The sequence below is a fragment of the Neomonachus schauinslandi genome, chromosome 1 (assembly GCF_002201575.2).
Source record: "Neomonachus schauinslandi chromosome 1, ASM220157v2, whole genome shotgun sequence".
Taxonomy (NCBI): Eukaryota; Metazoa; Chordata; class Mammalia; order Carnivora; family Phocidae; genus Neomonachus; species Neomonachus schauinslandi.
In genome coordinates, this window is record NC_058403.1 from 128043706 (window position 1) to 128060979 (window position 17274).

General features: G+C 36.9%; 1 protein-coding gene across 1 annotated transcript in view; it reads right to left on the bottom strand.

Moving 5' to 3' along the window:
• The window catches only part of COL6A6 (collagen type VI alpha 6 chain), a 114130-nt gene that overhangs the window by 32095 nt on the left and 64761 nt on the right, over window positions 1-17274 (bottom strand). Inside the window, exons 27-33 of the mRNA XM_021678708.1 lie at window positions 15498-15560; window positions 14679-14729; window positions 12961-12996; window positions 11967-12029; window positions 2850-2912; window positions 1714-1749; window positions 1566-1602 (exon numbers count right to left, since the gene is read on the bottom strand). Coding sequence (XP_021534383.1) covers window positions 1566-1602; window positions 1714-1749; window positions 2850-2912; window positions 11967-12029; window positions 12961-12996; window positions 14679-14729; window positions 15498-15560 — 349 coding nt within the window. The remainder of the gene's footprint in view (window positions 1-1565; window positions 1603-1713; window positions 1750-2849; window positions 2913-11966; window positions 12030-12960; window positions 12997-14678; window positions 14730-15497; window positions 15561-17274) is intronic.

Consider the following 17274-nt stretch of genomic DNA (forward strand, 5'->3'; position numbering starts at 1 on the left):
GCACTGAATTTGGAAAGGTTAAAAGGTTCTAGCCTCTCTTTATTCTAATTTTTCTCCATGTAGAGATCTATAGATATGGATTTTATATATATGCACATATATAAGTCTGTACAGATAGGTATTTGTGTGTGTGTGTAAACATTAGAGGTGGGTTTACTCTGAAGCAGATGAAGCATAAATATGCTTTAGGTCTGCACTGTCCAATATGGAAGTCACTAGCCACATGTGGCTATTTAAATTTTAATTAAAATTAAATGTATTAATTTCAGCTTCTCAGTAGCACTAACCACCTTTCAAGTACCCAAAGTCACAGGCTAGTGGCTAGCGGCTACCATATTGAACAGTGTGGTAGAACACCTCCATCGCCTCAGAAAGTTCTATTGCTTTAGACATCTCACCTTCTCATTTGCCCAGTGCAAGACCCTGAGAAGGGACTAGCCATGTGTTCACGTGATCATGTGCTTTTACAATATGCAAAAGTTGTTGGTTGTGATTTCTTTTCCTGTTCTAAACAACACTTTCTTTTGAAATAATTTTGTACCTACTTTTGGATTTATAATTTTGTATTGAGCCTCTCAAATTATAAAAGATTGGGCCTCATCACACTTGGATCTACCTTTGAGTCATTATAGTTCACATGGCTCTAATGTTAAAAAGTGAACTGTATTAAGTCAGCCCAAAGCAACCAGCCTTCATGACTTATCATATATGTTTTGATTTTTCATCATGGGTGGTTCCATTTTGGTACAAAAAGGTAGAGATGAGTCAACACTGCATTCAAAGCTTTAAAAAGTTTGTCTTTGAGACCAAGGCTCTCTATAGAAATGGGCTCTAAAAGACCTCAAAGGAATTTTTCATTCATGGTGTTTATTTGGGAAGTCATCACACATTTGTAAATAAACACTAAATAGTCAATTCTTCCCTCATATGTGGAATTCCTTTAATGGTGCTAACATATATTTTGATAGAAGACACTGCTATAGGAGTCTTAAAACAAATTCAAAAGAGCATTTGCCAAATCAAAATGCCTTTTTGCTTTAAAAATTTGGAGAAAAAATATATAAGCAAAATGAGTAATTTTATAAGCAAATCAATCATTCCAACGAAAAGTAATCAAGCATACCTTTCCAGAAAAGAATAAACAATAAACCAAAGTAAGTGCTCCCACCCATCAGGACACCTTATTATCCACAGCTAGCTTTCACACCTGGTGAATTCAATCCTGTGTTACTGTCAGGTGTTAATCATTTTTAAAAGTTCAGTGTGACTCTCCACTGATTGATTTCACCATCAGAAGAGTTCTGACCTCATACCTCAATTTTCCCTAGGTTAAAAGCACTAGATATAGTATTAATTAGTGCTTGGAACAGGTTCTAATAGACATGAAGGCAGTCAGAGAAGGAGTTAATAGTCACCAATCTATGTTGACTCAAAATATATGCAGTGACATCTCTAATGTTAAGAGATTGGCTGGTAAATTGGCTCAATTCTGAGTGCAGACTTCACTGCTCTTCTTCTACGAATGCTTTGACAAGTTGGGTGATCAATTTAAGCAGGATACTTACGGCTGTGGTCCCGTACATACTGAATGAGCTCACACATCTGCAGTTCAAAAATAAAAAAAAGAATTAACCAACCGACTGCCAGGTCTTCAAGTCTAAAAATAAATATAACGGAGTACAGAGCATTCTTTTGGAGTCAGGAGATACATACAGAAAATGAAGCCAATCCTCTGGCCCCTTTCACACCCTAGGAAACAAAAGAAATGTAGTCTCATTGCTCTGCACACACTCATCAGTAGCCAGAATGTGCATTAACCTCAGAAAGTGAAGCTTTCTAAAGTTTTTATTCTTATTAAGTTAGAGGGAAAAAAGAATACATGTAGAACGATCCTCATTGCTGAATTAAGAGTAACATTCATCTAGCAAGCTTGATGAACACAAACCTCTAAAGGCCACCTTCCTCCAGCCCCATCTGTGGACAACAAGGGTCATTCAGAATCTAAGGATGGAGCTGAATACTTAACACTGGCAAGAAGAGCTTTGAAGCAGGTTTATGGCTTAGATATAGATAAGGCTGAACCATCTATTATAACTGCCCATCCTTAAGGGACAGAGTTCCTCAACCCCATACTTTGCCTTGGCCACTGAACAGCAGCTGAACTGAATCTTCCTGTTTCCATCATTGGTTGGATGACAAAGGGACCAGACTCAAACTGTGTATCTGGAAAGGTAATCCCAATAGTCTTCCAAAAGTGAATGAATGAATATATATATATTCATTCATATATATGTGTGTGTGTGTGTGTGTGTGTATATATATCTGTCTGGATTGGGAATAGAAAGAACAAAGTGGAACTGGTTTTAATTTCACAGGTTCAATTCCATCTCTGGAACAGGAAGAGTCTGGCTGTTCTCAAAGAGAGACACCCAAGGAAAAATGCAGTGAAGTCCCACCCAAACTCCTGGAGAAAATAAGTTCCATGTGACTACAACTTTGATCATTTATTCCCTGTTTATTAATTTCCTCTCACTTCCCTTCATTCACTAACCACTTACTGAATATAGGAAGAGGACAAGGACTGGGCAAATAAAATTCACCAATAATTGAGAAATCACATTTTAGTCCAATACTTTTCATTTCCTCTCTCAAATTACCCTTATCTCATGAGAAATGGTGGCTAATATTTAATCATTTCTCCCTCATATCTCTAAGCACATAAATGCAGAAAAACAGTGAAAATAGTTACCAAGTGCAAAGACAGAAAGCATGCACATTTGGACAATGAAGACTCCATGCACTTTTTATTTAGAAAAGGATCTGGTGTGATTTATGACTTTTCAACTTACTTTGCGTCCAGGAGGTCCTGGCTCCCCAGGGGATCCCATCTCTCCTGGAGGCCCAGTGGATATCTCAAAGCAAAATTCATTCATTTATTTATTTTTTTTAAAGATTTATTTACTCATTTATTTGAGAGAGAGAGAGAGAGAGAGAAAGAGACAGCGAGAGAGAGACAGTGAGAGAGGGAACACAAGCAGGGGGAGTGCAAGAGGGAGAAGCAGGCTTCCCGCTGAGCAGGGAGCCCGGTGCGGGGCTCGATCCCAGTGGGATCATGACCTGAGCCGAAGGCAGCCGCTTAAGGACTGAGCCACCCAGGCACCCCCAAGATTCATTTATTTTAAAATTATATTTATACATATATGTATGGGGTTAGCGAGCAAGCTTGAGAGCGCGCATGCGCACAAGCGGGGAGATCAGAAGGAGAAGCAGACTCGTGCTGAGCAGGGGAGCCTGATGCGGGACTTGATCCCAGGATTCTGAGATCATGACCCAGCCGAAGGCAGACGCTTAACCGACGGAACCACTGAGGCATCCCTAATGTTTGTGAGTGTGTTTTAAATGTCAAAGGTAATACACTTTTATTTTAGAACATTGAGATATTTCCAAAAAGCACACAAAAGGAAAAAAATCTTTAGCAATTCTTTTGCTTCCAGATAATCCTTGTTAACATTTGGTGTCTTTTCTTCTAGTCTTTTACTTTTTTATTCTTTTGGTATTTTTATATGTTTATATCTACATACATTCTTTTAAAATATAATTTTATACTTTTCTGTTATCTTTTAAACTGAATATATCTCTTGAATTTTCACATTATTAAGTTTGGGGGGGGCAAAATCATTTTTAATGGATGCATAATATTCCATCACACAGATGTACCATGATTTCTTTCATTAGTCCCTTATTGTTGGCATTTAAGTTTGCTGTTGTTGTAATAAGCAACACCAAGAAAAATTATACGTGCAATTCTGATTATTTCCTTAGGGAAGATTGCTAGAACTGGAGTTGCTAGATCAAAGGAGAAATTTTTATCTAAATGAGACAGTAGATGACAACAAATAAATGAACAAAAAAAAACCAGAAAAACAAAAATTTAAATATAAGACCCCTGAAACAACAAGAAGAAAACACTTAAAAATTGGCTGGAGACATTTGTAGTGAAATGCGGAATAACAGCAGTAATAAAAACAATTGTTGACTACTTACTGTATGCCAAGAATTCTTCCATGTGCATTTAACAATATAATTTATCATAAAGAAGGCTAGAATTTAATTTAAAAATTAGGGCAATATTCGTTAGTTCATTCAAAATGCCATAGGATTTATAAACTTTACAGGAATGGAAAAATGAAGTTGTCTAAAATCAACTTAATTTGTACAAGCATTACCTGTGACACAGGGAATAACTGTTGATGTCCTTTGGGTATTCGGGTATTCTACAGTGTGCTGAGCTGAGTGAAAAAAAACCTCACTGGTCATATTTTGTTTAGGAGATATAGACTAACCTCCCAGGAAAAAAAAAATGGCAGACTGAACATATGTATTGACTTCTGCTCCCTCTCAATGTCATTAAAATGATAGTAAGTAGTTTTTTTTAAAGGCCAAAAAAAAAAAAAATGGGGAGCATGAGAAAGAAGACAATAGCCACAAACCTCCAGAGGCTAGAAAGCAGATGTATATTTGTTAAATGACTTAGCAGATCTGAAAAAGCTGTATCCTAAGCCAGTAGCAGGGAAAGCCAAGAATCCATTCCCAGAAAGCTCAAGAATTGGCAGGACCAGGTACCTCCAAAAGAGGAGGTGAAGGGGAGAGGCTAAATAAGGAGGACTGGTTGAAAATCATTTTAGGAATTCTCCAGTCTCCTCTCCATTCTCTGCAATTGGATGAATGAATATCCCCTTGTCCACTCCAAAACAGACAGAAGTAAAGCTGAGGGATCTGCACCAGGGAACTCCAGGCAGAGTTGAGGGCCCATGGTACCCTCCTGAAAACAGGGTGATCCAATGAAGATATGTGAAATAGACATGAGACCCCTCAAGGGGTTTCTTTTCCTTGTGGCTTCATGAAAACTACAGCCAGACCTTCATCCCCAGGCAGGAAATTGAAATAATCTTCTCAGGGGAATCTGACCAAAGAAGGAAGACCTAAAGATATGGATATCAGAGGTCTGCTAAGTAAAGAACTCAGCCAGATTACTCTTCAGTAAAACTTATAGTTGATCAGCTTTACCAATGTCTTTGGGGCTTCCAATTAGCCTTTTTGTCTTTAATTCTTAAATAGGAAGAGATAATCCATTCTCCAGACATGCTGGAAATAGAGATCAATATAAAAAAAAAACTACAGGAAAAAGACTATGTTGGACAAAGAAGATTGTAAAAATACTAATATATATCCTCAGAAAGCTAAGAGAAGATTTTTCAACCATGAAACAAGACAGGATAGTATAAAAAATATTTGGAGAATAAAAACAAGCTCTTTAAAATTAAATCATGAGAGAAGCATTGTGAAATAATCAAAGAAATCTCCCAGAAAAACCCTCAGTTTGTTTCCCAGAGTCCATAGTCTCTCATGTTTCATCTCCCCCTCTGATTCCCCCACCTTCATTTTTCCCTTTCTTCTCCTAATGTCCTCCATGCTATTCCTTATGTTCCACAAATAAGTGAAACCATATGATAATTGACTTTCTCTGCTTGACTTATTTCACTTGGCATAATCTCCTCCAGTTCCATCCATGTTGATGTAAAAGTTGGGTATTCATCCTTTCTGATGGCTGAGTAATATTCCATTGCATATATGGACCACATCTTCTTTATCCACTCATCTGTTGAAGGGCATCTCGGCTCCCTCCACAATTTGGCTACTGTGGACGTTGCTGCTATGAACATTAGGGGTTGCATGTGGCCCTTCTTTTCATTACATCTGTATCTTTGGGGTAAATGTCCAGTAGTGTAATTCCTAGGTCATAGGGTAGCTCTATTTTTAACTTTTTGAGGAACCTCCACACTGTTTTCCAAAGTGGCTGTACCAGCTTGCATTCCCCCCCAACAGTGTAAGAGGGTTCCCCTTTCTCCACAACCTCTCCAACATTTGTTGTTTCTTGCCTTGTCAATGATGTATGTATGGTGACTAACATAATAAAAAAAATTAAAAAAACAAATATTAAAAAGAGAGAAATCTCCCAGAAAAGTAGAGCAAAAAGACAACCTGAGAAATAGGAGAGAAGAAAGAGATAAGGGGCAGAGGGGATTGCCTTTTTTTTTCCCCCCTCTCATATGAAAACCTTGTGAAATTATTTGACTCTTTAAATCAGTGGTTCTCAACTAGGGAGAATTTTGTGCCTCCCCACCTCCCCCAAAGGGAGATCTGACAATGTCTGGAGACATTTTTGGCTGTCATAATGGGGAAGGGTGGAGAAGGGCAGTGCCACTGATGTCTAGTGGGTAGAGGCCAGGGAAGTTACTAAACATCCTGCAATGCACAGGACAGCCCCCACAACTAAGAATTATCCAGCCTAAAATGTTAATAGTGCTGAGATGAAGATATCCTGCTTTAAAGTATGTGCATGTGTAAAACTGGTAAATATACACATACACACACACAATAAGGTTAAAAATCATGAGAAATTAAAAAAAAATCCTTCATTTGGGAGGAAAAAACAAGGTGAAAATTTAAAAAACAAACTAAAAATGTAATCATTCCAAGAAAACTGAAGAGGCACTCAAAATTGAAGGTAAAACTTTATCAATAGAAGCTTCTACCAATAGAAACTTCAGCTCTTTCAGAAGGAAAACCTGGAAGTTTTCAGTGTCTAAATTTCAACTTCAAACTCAGAAATATTTACATAGATAGGGGAAAAGCAGCTTGGCAGGTGAAATAAGAAGTTACAAACAGTGATTAATTGTGGGGAAAAAAGAAATTCAAGTAATCAAAGGCCAAAAGAAAAAGTTCACATGCTTCCCACTGGTTGTTTTATAAAAATGATTAATGTGGCATTGGGGGACAAGAACCCAACAAACAGCTGAACTTGTTAGCATGCTTCCAATGTTCAAGAGTAAAGTACTTTGTTAACAAGCCAAGGGAAAGGATTCAGAGATATTTCAATGCAGATGACATGTGGATTAATTTGAAAGTCTTTTCCAATTACCTTTCTAATTATATCAGTCATTTTTTTGAAATCATAATGTTAAAGGACAGTCATCCAAAAACATGCATGAGGAAAAGAATTATAGCTGAGATGCAATCCTCTTAGGAGAAGCAGGATGGAGGGAAAGAGAAGTTTTTTTATTTTGTATCCCTAAAACCCAATAAATAATGACTACACAGGCAAGAGGTGTCCAAGATGGTGTCATAGTTAGACCCTGAACTCACCTCCTCCCAAGGACACACCGAATCTATAACTACCTAGAGAGCAATTCCTCCTGAAAAAGAACAGAGGGCTGACTGAACAGCTTCTGCACAACAAAGGATAAAGGGACCACAAAGAGAATGGCAGGAGAGATGGAGACACAGTAACCATGGAAACCCCACCCCTGATGCTATGAACTACGGTGCTATGAACATTCTCCAGGATAGATTACATTAGGCTACAAAACAAATATCAATAAATTTAAGAAAACTGAAATTATATCAAACATCTTTCCCACCCACAATGGGATGAAACTAGAAATCAATCACAAGAAAACTGGAAAAAACCACAAATACATGGAGGCTAAACAACATGCTATTAAACAACCAGTGGGTCAATGAAGAAATCAAAGAGGAAATCAAAAAATACCTGGAGACAAATGAAAATTGAAACACAATGGTTCAAAATCTTGGGGATGCAGTAAAAGCAGTTCTAAGGGGGAAGTTTGTAACAATACAGGCCTACCTCAATAAAAGAGAAAAATCTCAAATAAATAATCTAACTTACACCTAAAGGATCAAGGAAAAAAAAAAAAGAACAAAGCAAGTCCAAAGTTAGAAGGAAGGAAATTATAAAGAGCAGAGCAGAAATAAATGAAATAGAGGCTAAAAAGCCTATAGGAAACATTAATGGAACTAGGAGCTGGTTCTTTGAAAAGCTAAACAATATTGATAAACCTTAACCAGACTCATCAAGAAAAAAAGACTCAAATTAGAAATATGAGAGAAGATACAACTGACACTACAGAGTACAAAGGATCATAAGAGACTAATCTGAAAAACTACATAACAACAAATTGGACAACCTAGAAGAAATGGATAAATTCCTAGAAACATTGTTTCCAAGACTGAATCAAAAAAGAAAATCTGAACAGACCAATGACCAGTAATGAAACTGAAAAACTCCAAAAAACCCCAAATATCCAGGACCAGGTGGCTTGACAGATGAATTCTACCAAATGTTTAAAGAAGAATTAATACTTACTCTTCTCAAACTACTCCAAAAACAGAAGAGGAAGGAAAACTTCCAAATTCATTCTATGAGGGCAGCATTACCTTAATACCAAAACTGGAAAAAAAAAAAAAACCCCACTACAAACAAAGAAAATTACAGGCCAATATCCCTGATAAATATAGATGCAAAAATTCTCAACAAAATATTAGCAAATCTAATTCAACAATACTCATCCACCACAATCAAGTGGGATTTGTTCCAGGATACAAGACTAGTTCAATACCCACAAATAAAACAACCTGATACCAACACATTAACAAATGAATAAAATCATATGACAAAATTCAGCATCCATTTATGACAAAAACTCTCAACAAAATGAGTTTAGAGGGAATATACCTAACCTAATAAAAGCCACATATAAAAAATCCACAGCTAACATCATACTCAATGGTAAAAAACCAAAAGCATTTCCTCTAAGATCAGGAACAATACAAGGATGTCCACTCTCACCACCTTTATTCAACATAGTCCTGGAAATCTGAGCTGCAGCAATCAGACAAGTAATAAAAGACATCCAAATTGGTAAGGAAGAAATAAAACTGTCACTATTTGCAGATGACACGATGTTAAATATTGAAAACCCTAACAACTCCATCAGAAAACTATTAGAATAAAGGAATTCAGTAAAGTCACAGGATACAAAATTAATATAAGAAATTTCTTGCTTTTCTATACATTAATAACAAGGTAGCAGAAAGAGAAATTAAGAAAACAATCCCACTTACAATTGCATCAAAAAGAATAAAATGCCCAGGAAGACATTTAACCAAGGAGGTGAAAGGCCTATACTATGAAAATTATAGGACATTGATGGATGAAACTGAAGATGACACAAGCAAGTAGAAAGATATCCTATGCTCATGGGTTGGAAGAATTAGAATGTTAAAATGTCCATACTACCCAAAGCAATCTACACAGTTCAATGCAATCCCTTTCAAAATACCAGTGGTATTTTTCACAGAACTAGAACAAGTAATCCTAAAATTTGTATGGAACCATAAAAGACCGTGAGTAGCCAAAGCGATTTTGAGAAAGAAAAACAAAGTTGGAGGTATCACAATGTCAGATTTCAAGATATACTACAAAGCTGTAGTAATCAAAACAATATGGTATTGGCACAAAAATAGACACATAGCTCAATGGAACAGAATGGAAAACCCAGAAATAAACCTATACTTATATGGGCAATTAATCTATGACCAAAGAGGCAGGTATATACAATGGGGAAAAGACAGTCTCTTCAACAAATGGTGCTGGGAAAACTGGGCAGATACATGCAAAGAATGAAACTGGACCAATGTCTTATACCATACACAAACTCAAAATGGATTAAGGACCTAAATGTAAGACTTGAAATCATAAAACTCCTAAAAGAAAACATAAGCACTAATCTTCTAGATCTGTCTGCAAGGGAAACAAAAGCAAAAATAAATAATTGGGACTATTATCAAACTAAAAAGCTTTTGTGCAATGAAGGAAACCTGCAACAAAATGAAAAGGCAACCTACTGAATGAAAGAAGATATTTGCAAATGGTATATCCAATAAGGGGCTAATATCCAAAATATATAAAGAACCCATACAACTCAACACACACACAAACACACACAAACATCTGATCAAAAAATGGGCAGAGGACTTGAACAGACATTTCTCCGAAGCTGTACAGATGGCCAACAGACACATGAAAAGATGCTTAACATCACTAATCATCAGGAAAATGCAAATCAAAACTACAGTGAGATATCACCTTACCAGTCAGAATAACTGGTATCAAAAAGATAAGAAATAACAAGTGTTGTCAAGGATATGGAGAAAAGGAAACCCTCGTGCACTGCTGGCAGAAATGCAAATTGTTGTGGCCAGTATGGAAAACAGTATGGAGGTTCCTCAAAAAATTAAAAATAGAATAAAAATAGAAACACAATATGACTCAGTAATTCCACTTCTGGGTGTTCACCCAAAGAAAACAAAAAACAGTAATTTGAAAAGAGACCTGCACCCCTATGTTTACTGCAGTATTATTTACAATATCTAAGATATGGAAGCAATAGATGAATGGATGAAGAATGGATATACATACACACACAATATGAGATATATATCTGTATATATATATACACATACACACATACATACATATACATGTATATACACACACACAATGGACTATCATTCAACCATAAAAAAGAATAAAATTTTGCCATTGGTGACAATATGGACGGACCTAAAAGGTATTATGCCAAGTGAAATAGGTCAGAGAAAGACAAATACCATATGATTTCATTTATATGTGGAATCTAAAAAAACAGCACAAATTAATAAAGAAAAAACCAGAACAAAACAGAAAAACAAAATAGAAATAGACTGATAAATACAGAGGACAAACTGGTTGTTGCCAGAGGGGCGGTGGATGGAGGAATGGGTGAAATGGGTGAAGGGGGTTAAGAGGTACAAATTTCCAGTTATAAAATAAGTCACAGAGATGAAAAGTACAGCATAGGGAATATAGTCAATATTACTATAATAACATTATATGGTGACAGATGGTGACTACACATCGTGGTGAGCATTTTGTAATCTATATAGTTATTGAATCACTATGTTGTACACCTGAAACTAATCTCGTATATCAACTATATTTCAATAAAATTTTAAAAACCCTGGAAAGAGAGTCACAGAGGTGGAAATGGTCAAGTGTAATGCAAAAGAGAATGAACACATAGGAGAGCAAAGAAGCTGCTACAGGATCCCTTAGAAGAGCGGGCAATTAAACAATGAGCTAGGAAAAACAACAATCTCTGTACATAAAGTTCTTGTTATACTTAATAAAAAATCAGATCAGAATAGAATTCAGTACAATGACAAAACTGGAAAACCACCTCAAGTATCAAGTTATATCACTTTGTTTTTCTTTTCCTGCTAATTAACATGGTGTTAAGATCAGGTTACCCAATAGAGCTGTGCTGAAGAAAAGAAACAATTTTATTGAGAGGCAATTAGTAGAAGAATGTCCCTTTCACAAAGCAGCCATGTCATTTATACACAGTGTAAATATAGAGTCAACAAATGCAAAAATCCATTCTTAACCCACTGGAACCCAAATATGCTGATGTCTATGAGCTACACTGGACACTTGTTCATTCTGAGTGATCCAAACCTTTAGGAAATTTCTAAGTCCTTCTATGGAATAACAAGGACATAGTCAGTCATAAATGGAAATTTCTCATAAAAATTAAGACATACTCTCTTAAGCTAAATGGGAAGAGGACCTTTTAGGGTATAACTCATTAAAAGTAGTTTAACAAAACCTTAATAGTGAAGAACAAGATGCCAGGGGGGCATTAGGCTGCACTAAATCTGCCAGGGAAATGGGATTAAACTAACCATATTTTGCCAGTGCAAAACTGTTTTTGACCACAAGGATTCCTAAAACAAAATCTTATTTCCAGAGTTAAGAATGGTACATTGGCAGCCAGAACAGGTGAACTTGTTCACTAAAAGCAAACACTACTTTGCCTTCTTGCTGGCGTTGGAGGATGAGTCATATATCCATCTCCCTTCCCCAGGTTTGCCTTAAGAATACACACACACACACATTTTGCAAGTCTTGAGGGAACAAGTGACAACTCAAATGATTGTAAAAGCATGAAAAGGACTTCCCAAAGTAGCCGAGGTGGTAAGGCATTGGAATCTAAGAAGCTTACCGTCTTGCCTCTAGCTCCCTTGGGTCCAGTTTCTCCTGGACCCCCAGGGTCCCCAGTCTCACCCTAAATAAGTTCAGAAAAATACAATGGTAATTAAAATCAAAGAGCTATATCTCAATGTGTTTTTAAACTTATTCCAACATGAAGACATTTTTCATACACATTTTAATCTTCAACAGTCTTCTTTGAAGTGTCTGCCCTCTTTTCCCACCTCTCGCCTCTCCCTTCATTTTTATAGCTCTCTACACAGCATGCTGCAGCCTCACTGTTTGACTTCTATCTCCCTCTCTCCAGCCACAACACAGCCTCCTCTGAGACATGAACACCGCCCTTTATTTTGTCCCCTGATCCTATCACAGGACCTGGCATTTACTGAACTCAGTAAATGTTTCTAGTAAAAGTGAAGGCATTAGTAGAAGGCATCATTACTAATGTGTTATTGGAAGGTGACTTAAAATCACACTGGAAAAACGGAGCCAGGTGAAGAATTCAGGTTTTGGTTTTCCTTACATTTTACTTTCCTTTGAGCAAAGAAGAAAATACATATGATAGAGGAGAAGGAGTCCATGTGAGAAGAAGAAAAATAAGGATGATTTCTTCCTTTACTTATGAATTTAAAAAGTAGAAATGAAATTTTTTAAAAAGCCTGCTTCTTTCTTCCCCCATTTTCCTCATAAAGGTTTCCTTTCTCTTTCTCTCTCTTTTTTTTTTTAAGAGAGAGAGAACGTGTGCATTGAGTGAGGAGGGGTGGGAGGAGAGGGAGAGAGAGAATCCCACACTGAGTGTGAAGCCCGATGCCGGGCTTGATCTCACAACCCCAAGATCATGACCTGAACCAAGATCAAGACTTGGACGCCTAACTGCTTGAGCCACCCAGGAGCCCCTGAAGCTTCTTTTTATTCATTTATAATTATTCTTCTATTGTCCTATGATACATTTCATAGCCTCAGGAGTATTTCTGATTGATCTCTGCTTAATACGAAGTACACAGTACCTTAGGTCCACTTTCTCCAGGAAACCCTTCTTGCCCCTGTAATTGACAGTATGGAAAATTAATATACACACACATCACCAAGGTAGGTTCGTGCTGACTTTAATCTTACCTGCTGCCTTATTTGGTTTTAGTATCTCTGAATCAAGAAAGGGCCAAAACAACTGAAAACAAAACTGTACAGCACAATTTGAGAAACTAGCTCCAATTCCTAAATTAAGCTATTTATACCAAAATATCATGACAACCTAGATAAATGGATAAATGTGCACATCTCAGGATTTATATAAATCAGCTCTCCTTCTACTGAAGGCATTTGACAGGATAGCTGGCTAGATGGCAAAGTGTTTCTGAAACAGTCTTAACACATATTTCAGTGGAGACAGGTGAGAAGCCTAGAACCTAAACTTGATCATTGGTTTTCCAGTCCTCTGTTTACCTTACTTAGTCCACGGACTATTATTGAAGACATCTGACAATCTCCCCATTTGATGAAAAAAAAGTTTATTTAAAATAAAGTTTAGTTTCTATTACAAGTAGTATCTCCTCAAACATATATAAAATACAAAAGAATAGAAAGAAAAATCATCTAAAATCTCACTACCCAAAACCATTATAAATGTTTTATCATATTTTCTTTAAGCTCTTCAAAATGCATTTTTAGCACAATTGGGATAAATATTCTTGATTTTTTTTTTTTATATCCTGATTTTTTACTTGATAGTGTCACATAATTTCTTTACATGATTATAAACTCCATAAAAATTCATTTTAAAGAGTGGCTAATATTCTAGTGCTATAAGCTACTTAATATTTCCCTTTATCAGATACTGAGATTTTCAATTAATTCTCTATTCTAAAGAGAAATTTCACTGGAAATGTCTCATTCATTAGTAATTTCTTTTTTCAAAAGAAGTTTAGCTTTTGGGGGTTTGTTTATCCTTCCAGACAGCCTCTTGCATCATTCCTAGTGGGATTTCACTTGGAATTAAATCAATCCTTTATAATGTTTTAGACTTTCCAACAAGAATTTGGATGTCTTCATTTAGTGAAGTTTTACATTTCAGTCATTTTTTTGTCCTAGGTCTCAAACATTTTGCAGAAAGGATATTCTTAACTCTATTATGTTTTTTGTGGGTATTGTTATTATGGTTTCTAAGTGGTAATTGTTAGTATATAGGAATCACTGGTTTTGTAAATTTATCTATCTTACTTCCACTTAAATATTCAAAATATAAAGTTATAATTCTGAAATGAAGTTAAAAGTTTTTATTTTTGAGTTATTGCTTGGCCCAATGCATTTAGAAAAACCCTGTAAAACCTCTTACTAATGGTTAAACATATTAAGAAGAGAACAAACTTTGCAATGCCTCCCTAAGTAAACCCGAGCACAGAGCTGCTAAGAGATATAAATGCACTGTTCAGCTGGAACAAGTCAGGCCCTGGCTGCACATCTTTGCAAAGGAACAGAAAATTATTTTCAAGTTTCAATTGTTGCCTGCACCTTAAGCCATCAAATTGTTTTTTCTTTTACCACATCCTCCAAGGGATATCAACAAATAAATTATCAAAATCTACCTCTAAATGTCCAAGACTGCCCTAGTCACTGCCTTTTCTCCTCTTAAATATGGCAAAAAAAAAAAAAAAAAAAAAGACCAGCAAACCCAAAACAAGCAACAAAAAATAAATGGAAATGCCCAGCTTCCAGTCATGTGTCTTACCTTTGCTCCTTTACTTCCAATGCTACCATAACCTGGGTTGCCATCACCACCCTGTAAACAAAGGCATTAATTACAAATATCCCAGACTACAAAGTGGAGACAGGCTTACTCACACAAGAACAAAACACCCAGTTTTTTGGTTTGATTAGGAGAAAGTAGGAAGCAGGATTCTCACTCTGGGGCTGGCCACTAACATTTGGTGATAATGGTACTAAAGGCATCTCTCAGTGACAGATATCGACAGTGCACTGTCCCTGAGGCTCACTTGTATCATCTGTAAAACGGGACTAAAAATTATCACTACTCATGGTATTATTATGAAGACGGAATGGGAAAATTTCAGGCATACAGTAATCTCAATAAAAAGAGGCAGTAGTGTTAGCTCTTCTGTTTGACGCCTGTATTTTAATACCTTAGCTCTAATCCATTTTCAGTTTTCTAGATGAGACTAAGACCTCCTAAATGCAGTGGCTACTGTCGGACCCTGGCAGAAGGTCTTTGTGAGAAGTCCTGAGCACTGGGGGAGTGTGGGCTGGGTTTCTGATGAATATGCTCTGATGGAAGGAAAGAATGGAAGAAGGGTTATGCGGATGCTAAAGACAAGTTTTGTCCAATTTATCATTTGGCTTCAAAAGCATCCCTGTCAGGATGTTTTGTACCTGGGAAATTTGGCCAAGGACCTAATCCAAGTTGAGGATAATATCCCAATTTCCAGAAAGCTATCAGGCTAGCCTGGGGTGGTATCTTTAATGCACATGGGATATCTGTTGAACTAAAAGATTCCAAGGGCCAGGTCAAAAGTAGTGATCCAATACAAACCGGCAAGCCTCGAGGACCCAGGAGGCCAATAGCTCCTTTTTCTCCCAAATCTCCAGGTTCTCCCTGTCAAACAGAACAATGAAACATATCCTCATTAGTTTGTTGTTGTGGCTTTTTTTCTTTTGTAAAGGAAACTGAAAGTGATGGTACTAAGACAACAGTTAGTTATACAACTGCATCCATGTGTATCACACACAGTGACAATACATTTGTCGTCAGGACTGCGAGTTGTATAAGTAGTGTAAGGAATTGCTGTTGTTGGCCAGTGAGGTCTCCTCCATTGATGACTGAAGCCCCAGCAAGTCTGATGCATTGTTTAGTGCAAGCTGCCATCTTGGCAGCTCAGTGCCATGAACCACACCCTTGGAAATGTCTTCACATGAGTCAAAGAGGAAGCTCTGTACTGTTTAAAAAAATTAACAAAATGGTTTCCAAGATGATCCGATCAAATCATCTGGCTGCCGCAAAAACAACAGACTTACTAATCTAGTTTGAAATGCTAATCAAGATAACCAAGGTAGCACGACATCCATGGCAATAGTTTCTGACTTCTGACTAATAGAACATCTACCGTGGGTTATAAATCAATCTCAGTATTATGTTGAGTCAAATCCAGCTACCTGGGAAATTTAAAGTTAACACAGCTTTAGAGAAGAAGGTTAACTCCTTTAAAAAAAAAAAAAAAAAACCTTAAAATTTTAGATTTTAGATTTATAGAAATTTTAAAGTAGTACAGAGAGTTCCTATACACTCAATATCTAGCTTCCCCTATTGTTAACATTGTATTAGTTACATTAGTAGGGCACATTTATCACAAGGCATACATGAATATTGATTCGTTATTATTATTATTATTACTATTTTTTAAGGATTTTATTTATTTATTTGAGAGAGAGAATGAGACAGAGAGAGAGAGATCATGAGAAGGGGGAGGGTCAGAGGGAGAAGCAGACTCCCTGCTGAGCAGGGAGCCCAATGCGGGACTCCAGGATCATGACCTGAGCCGAAGGCAGTCGCTTAACCAACTGAGCCACCCAGGCGCCCTTGATTCATTATTATTAACTAAAGCTCATACTTTATTCAGATTTTTTTTTTTTAAGTTTTTATCTAATATCCCTTTTCTGTTCCAGGGTCCTATCCAGGATACCATATCATGTCTCCTTAAGCCCCTTTAGACTGTGACACAGTTTATCAGATTTTCCTTGTTTTTGATGACCTTGACAGTTGTGAGGAGTACCGCTCAGATATTCTGTAAGATGTCCCTCATTTGGAGTTTTTCTCATGATTAAGTTGGGTTTTATGGGTTTTGGGGGTAAAGACCACAGAGGTAAAGTGCCATTCTCAGCACATATCAAGAGAACATACTATCAACATGGCTATCATTTTTGATGTTAACCTTGACCATTTGGCTGAGGTAGTGTTGGTCAAGTTTCTCCACTGTCTAGTTATTCCCCCCCGCCCTTCCCATAATGTACTCTTTGGAAGACGGAGTGTGGAAGTGTGTGCAGCCCATATTTAAGGAGTGGGAGTCTTAACTCATTTTTAAGGATAGAAGGCCAGCCCAGTTAAGTGTGAAAAGTGCAAATGGACAAATGTCCACCAGCACTGAACTCTGAGAGTAAAATAGAATAGGGTTCCATGGACGGGAAGCAGAAGATCACCTTCCCTGGTATCTGTCTTTCAGGGTAGTGGCTCTCAAAGTATGCTCTGGAGGCCACCTGCCTCATGATTACCTCAGGTCCACACCAAAACAAAATTCCTGGCCCCCACTGGTATA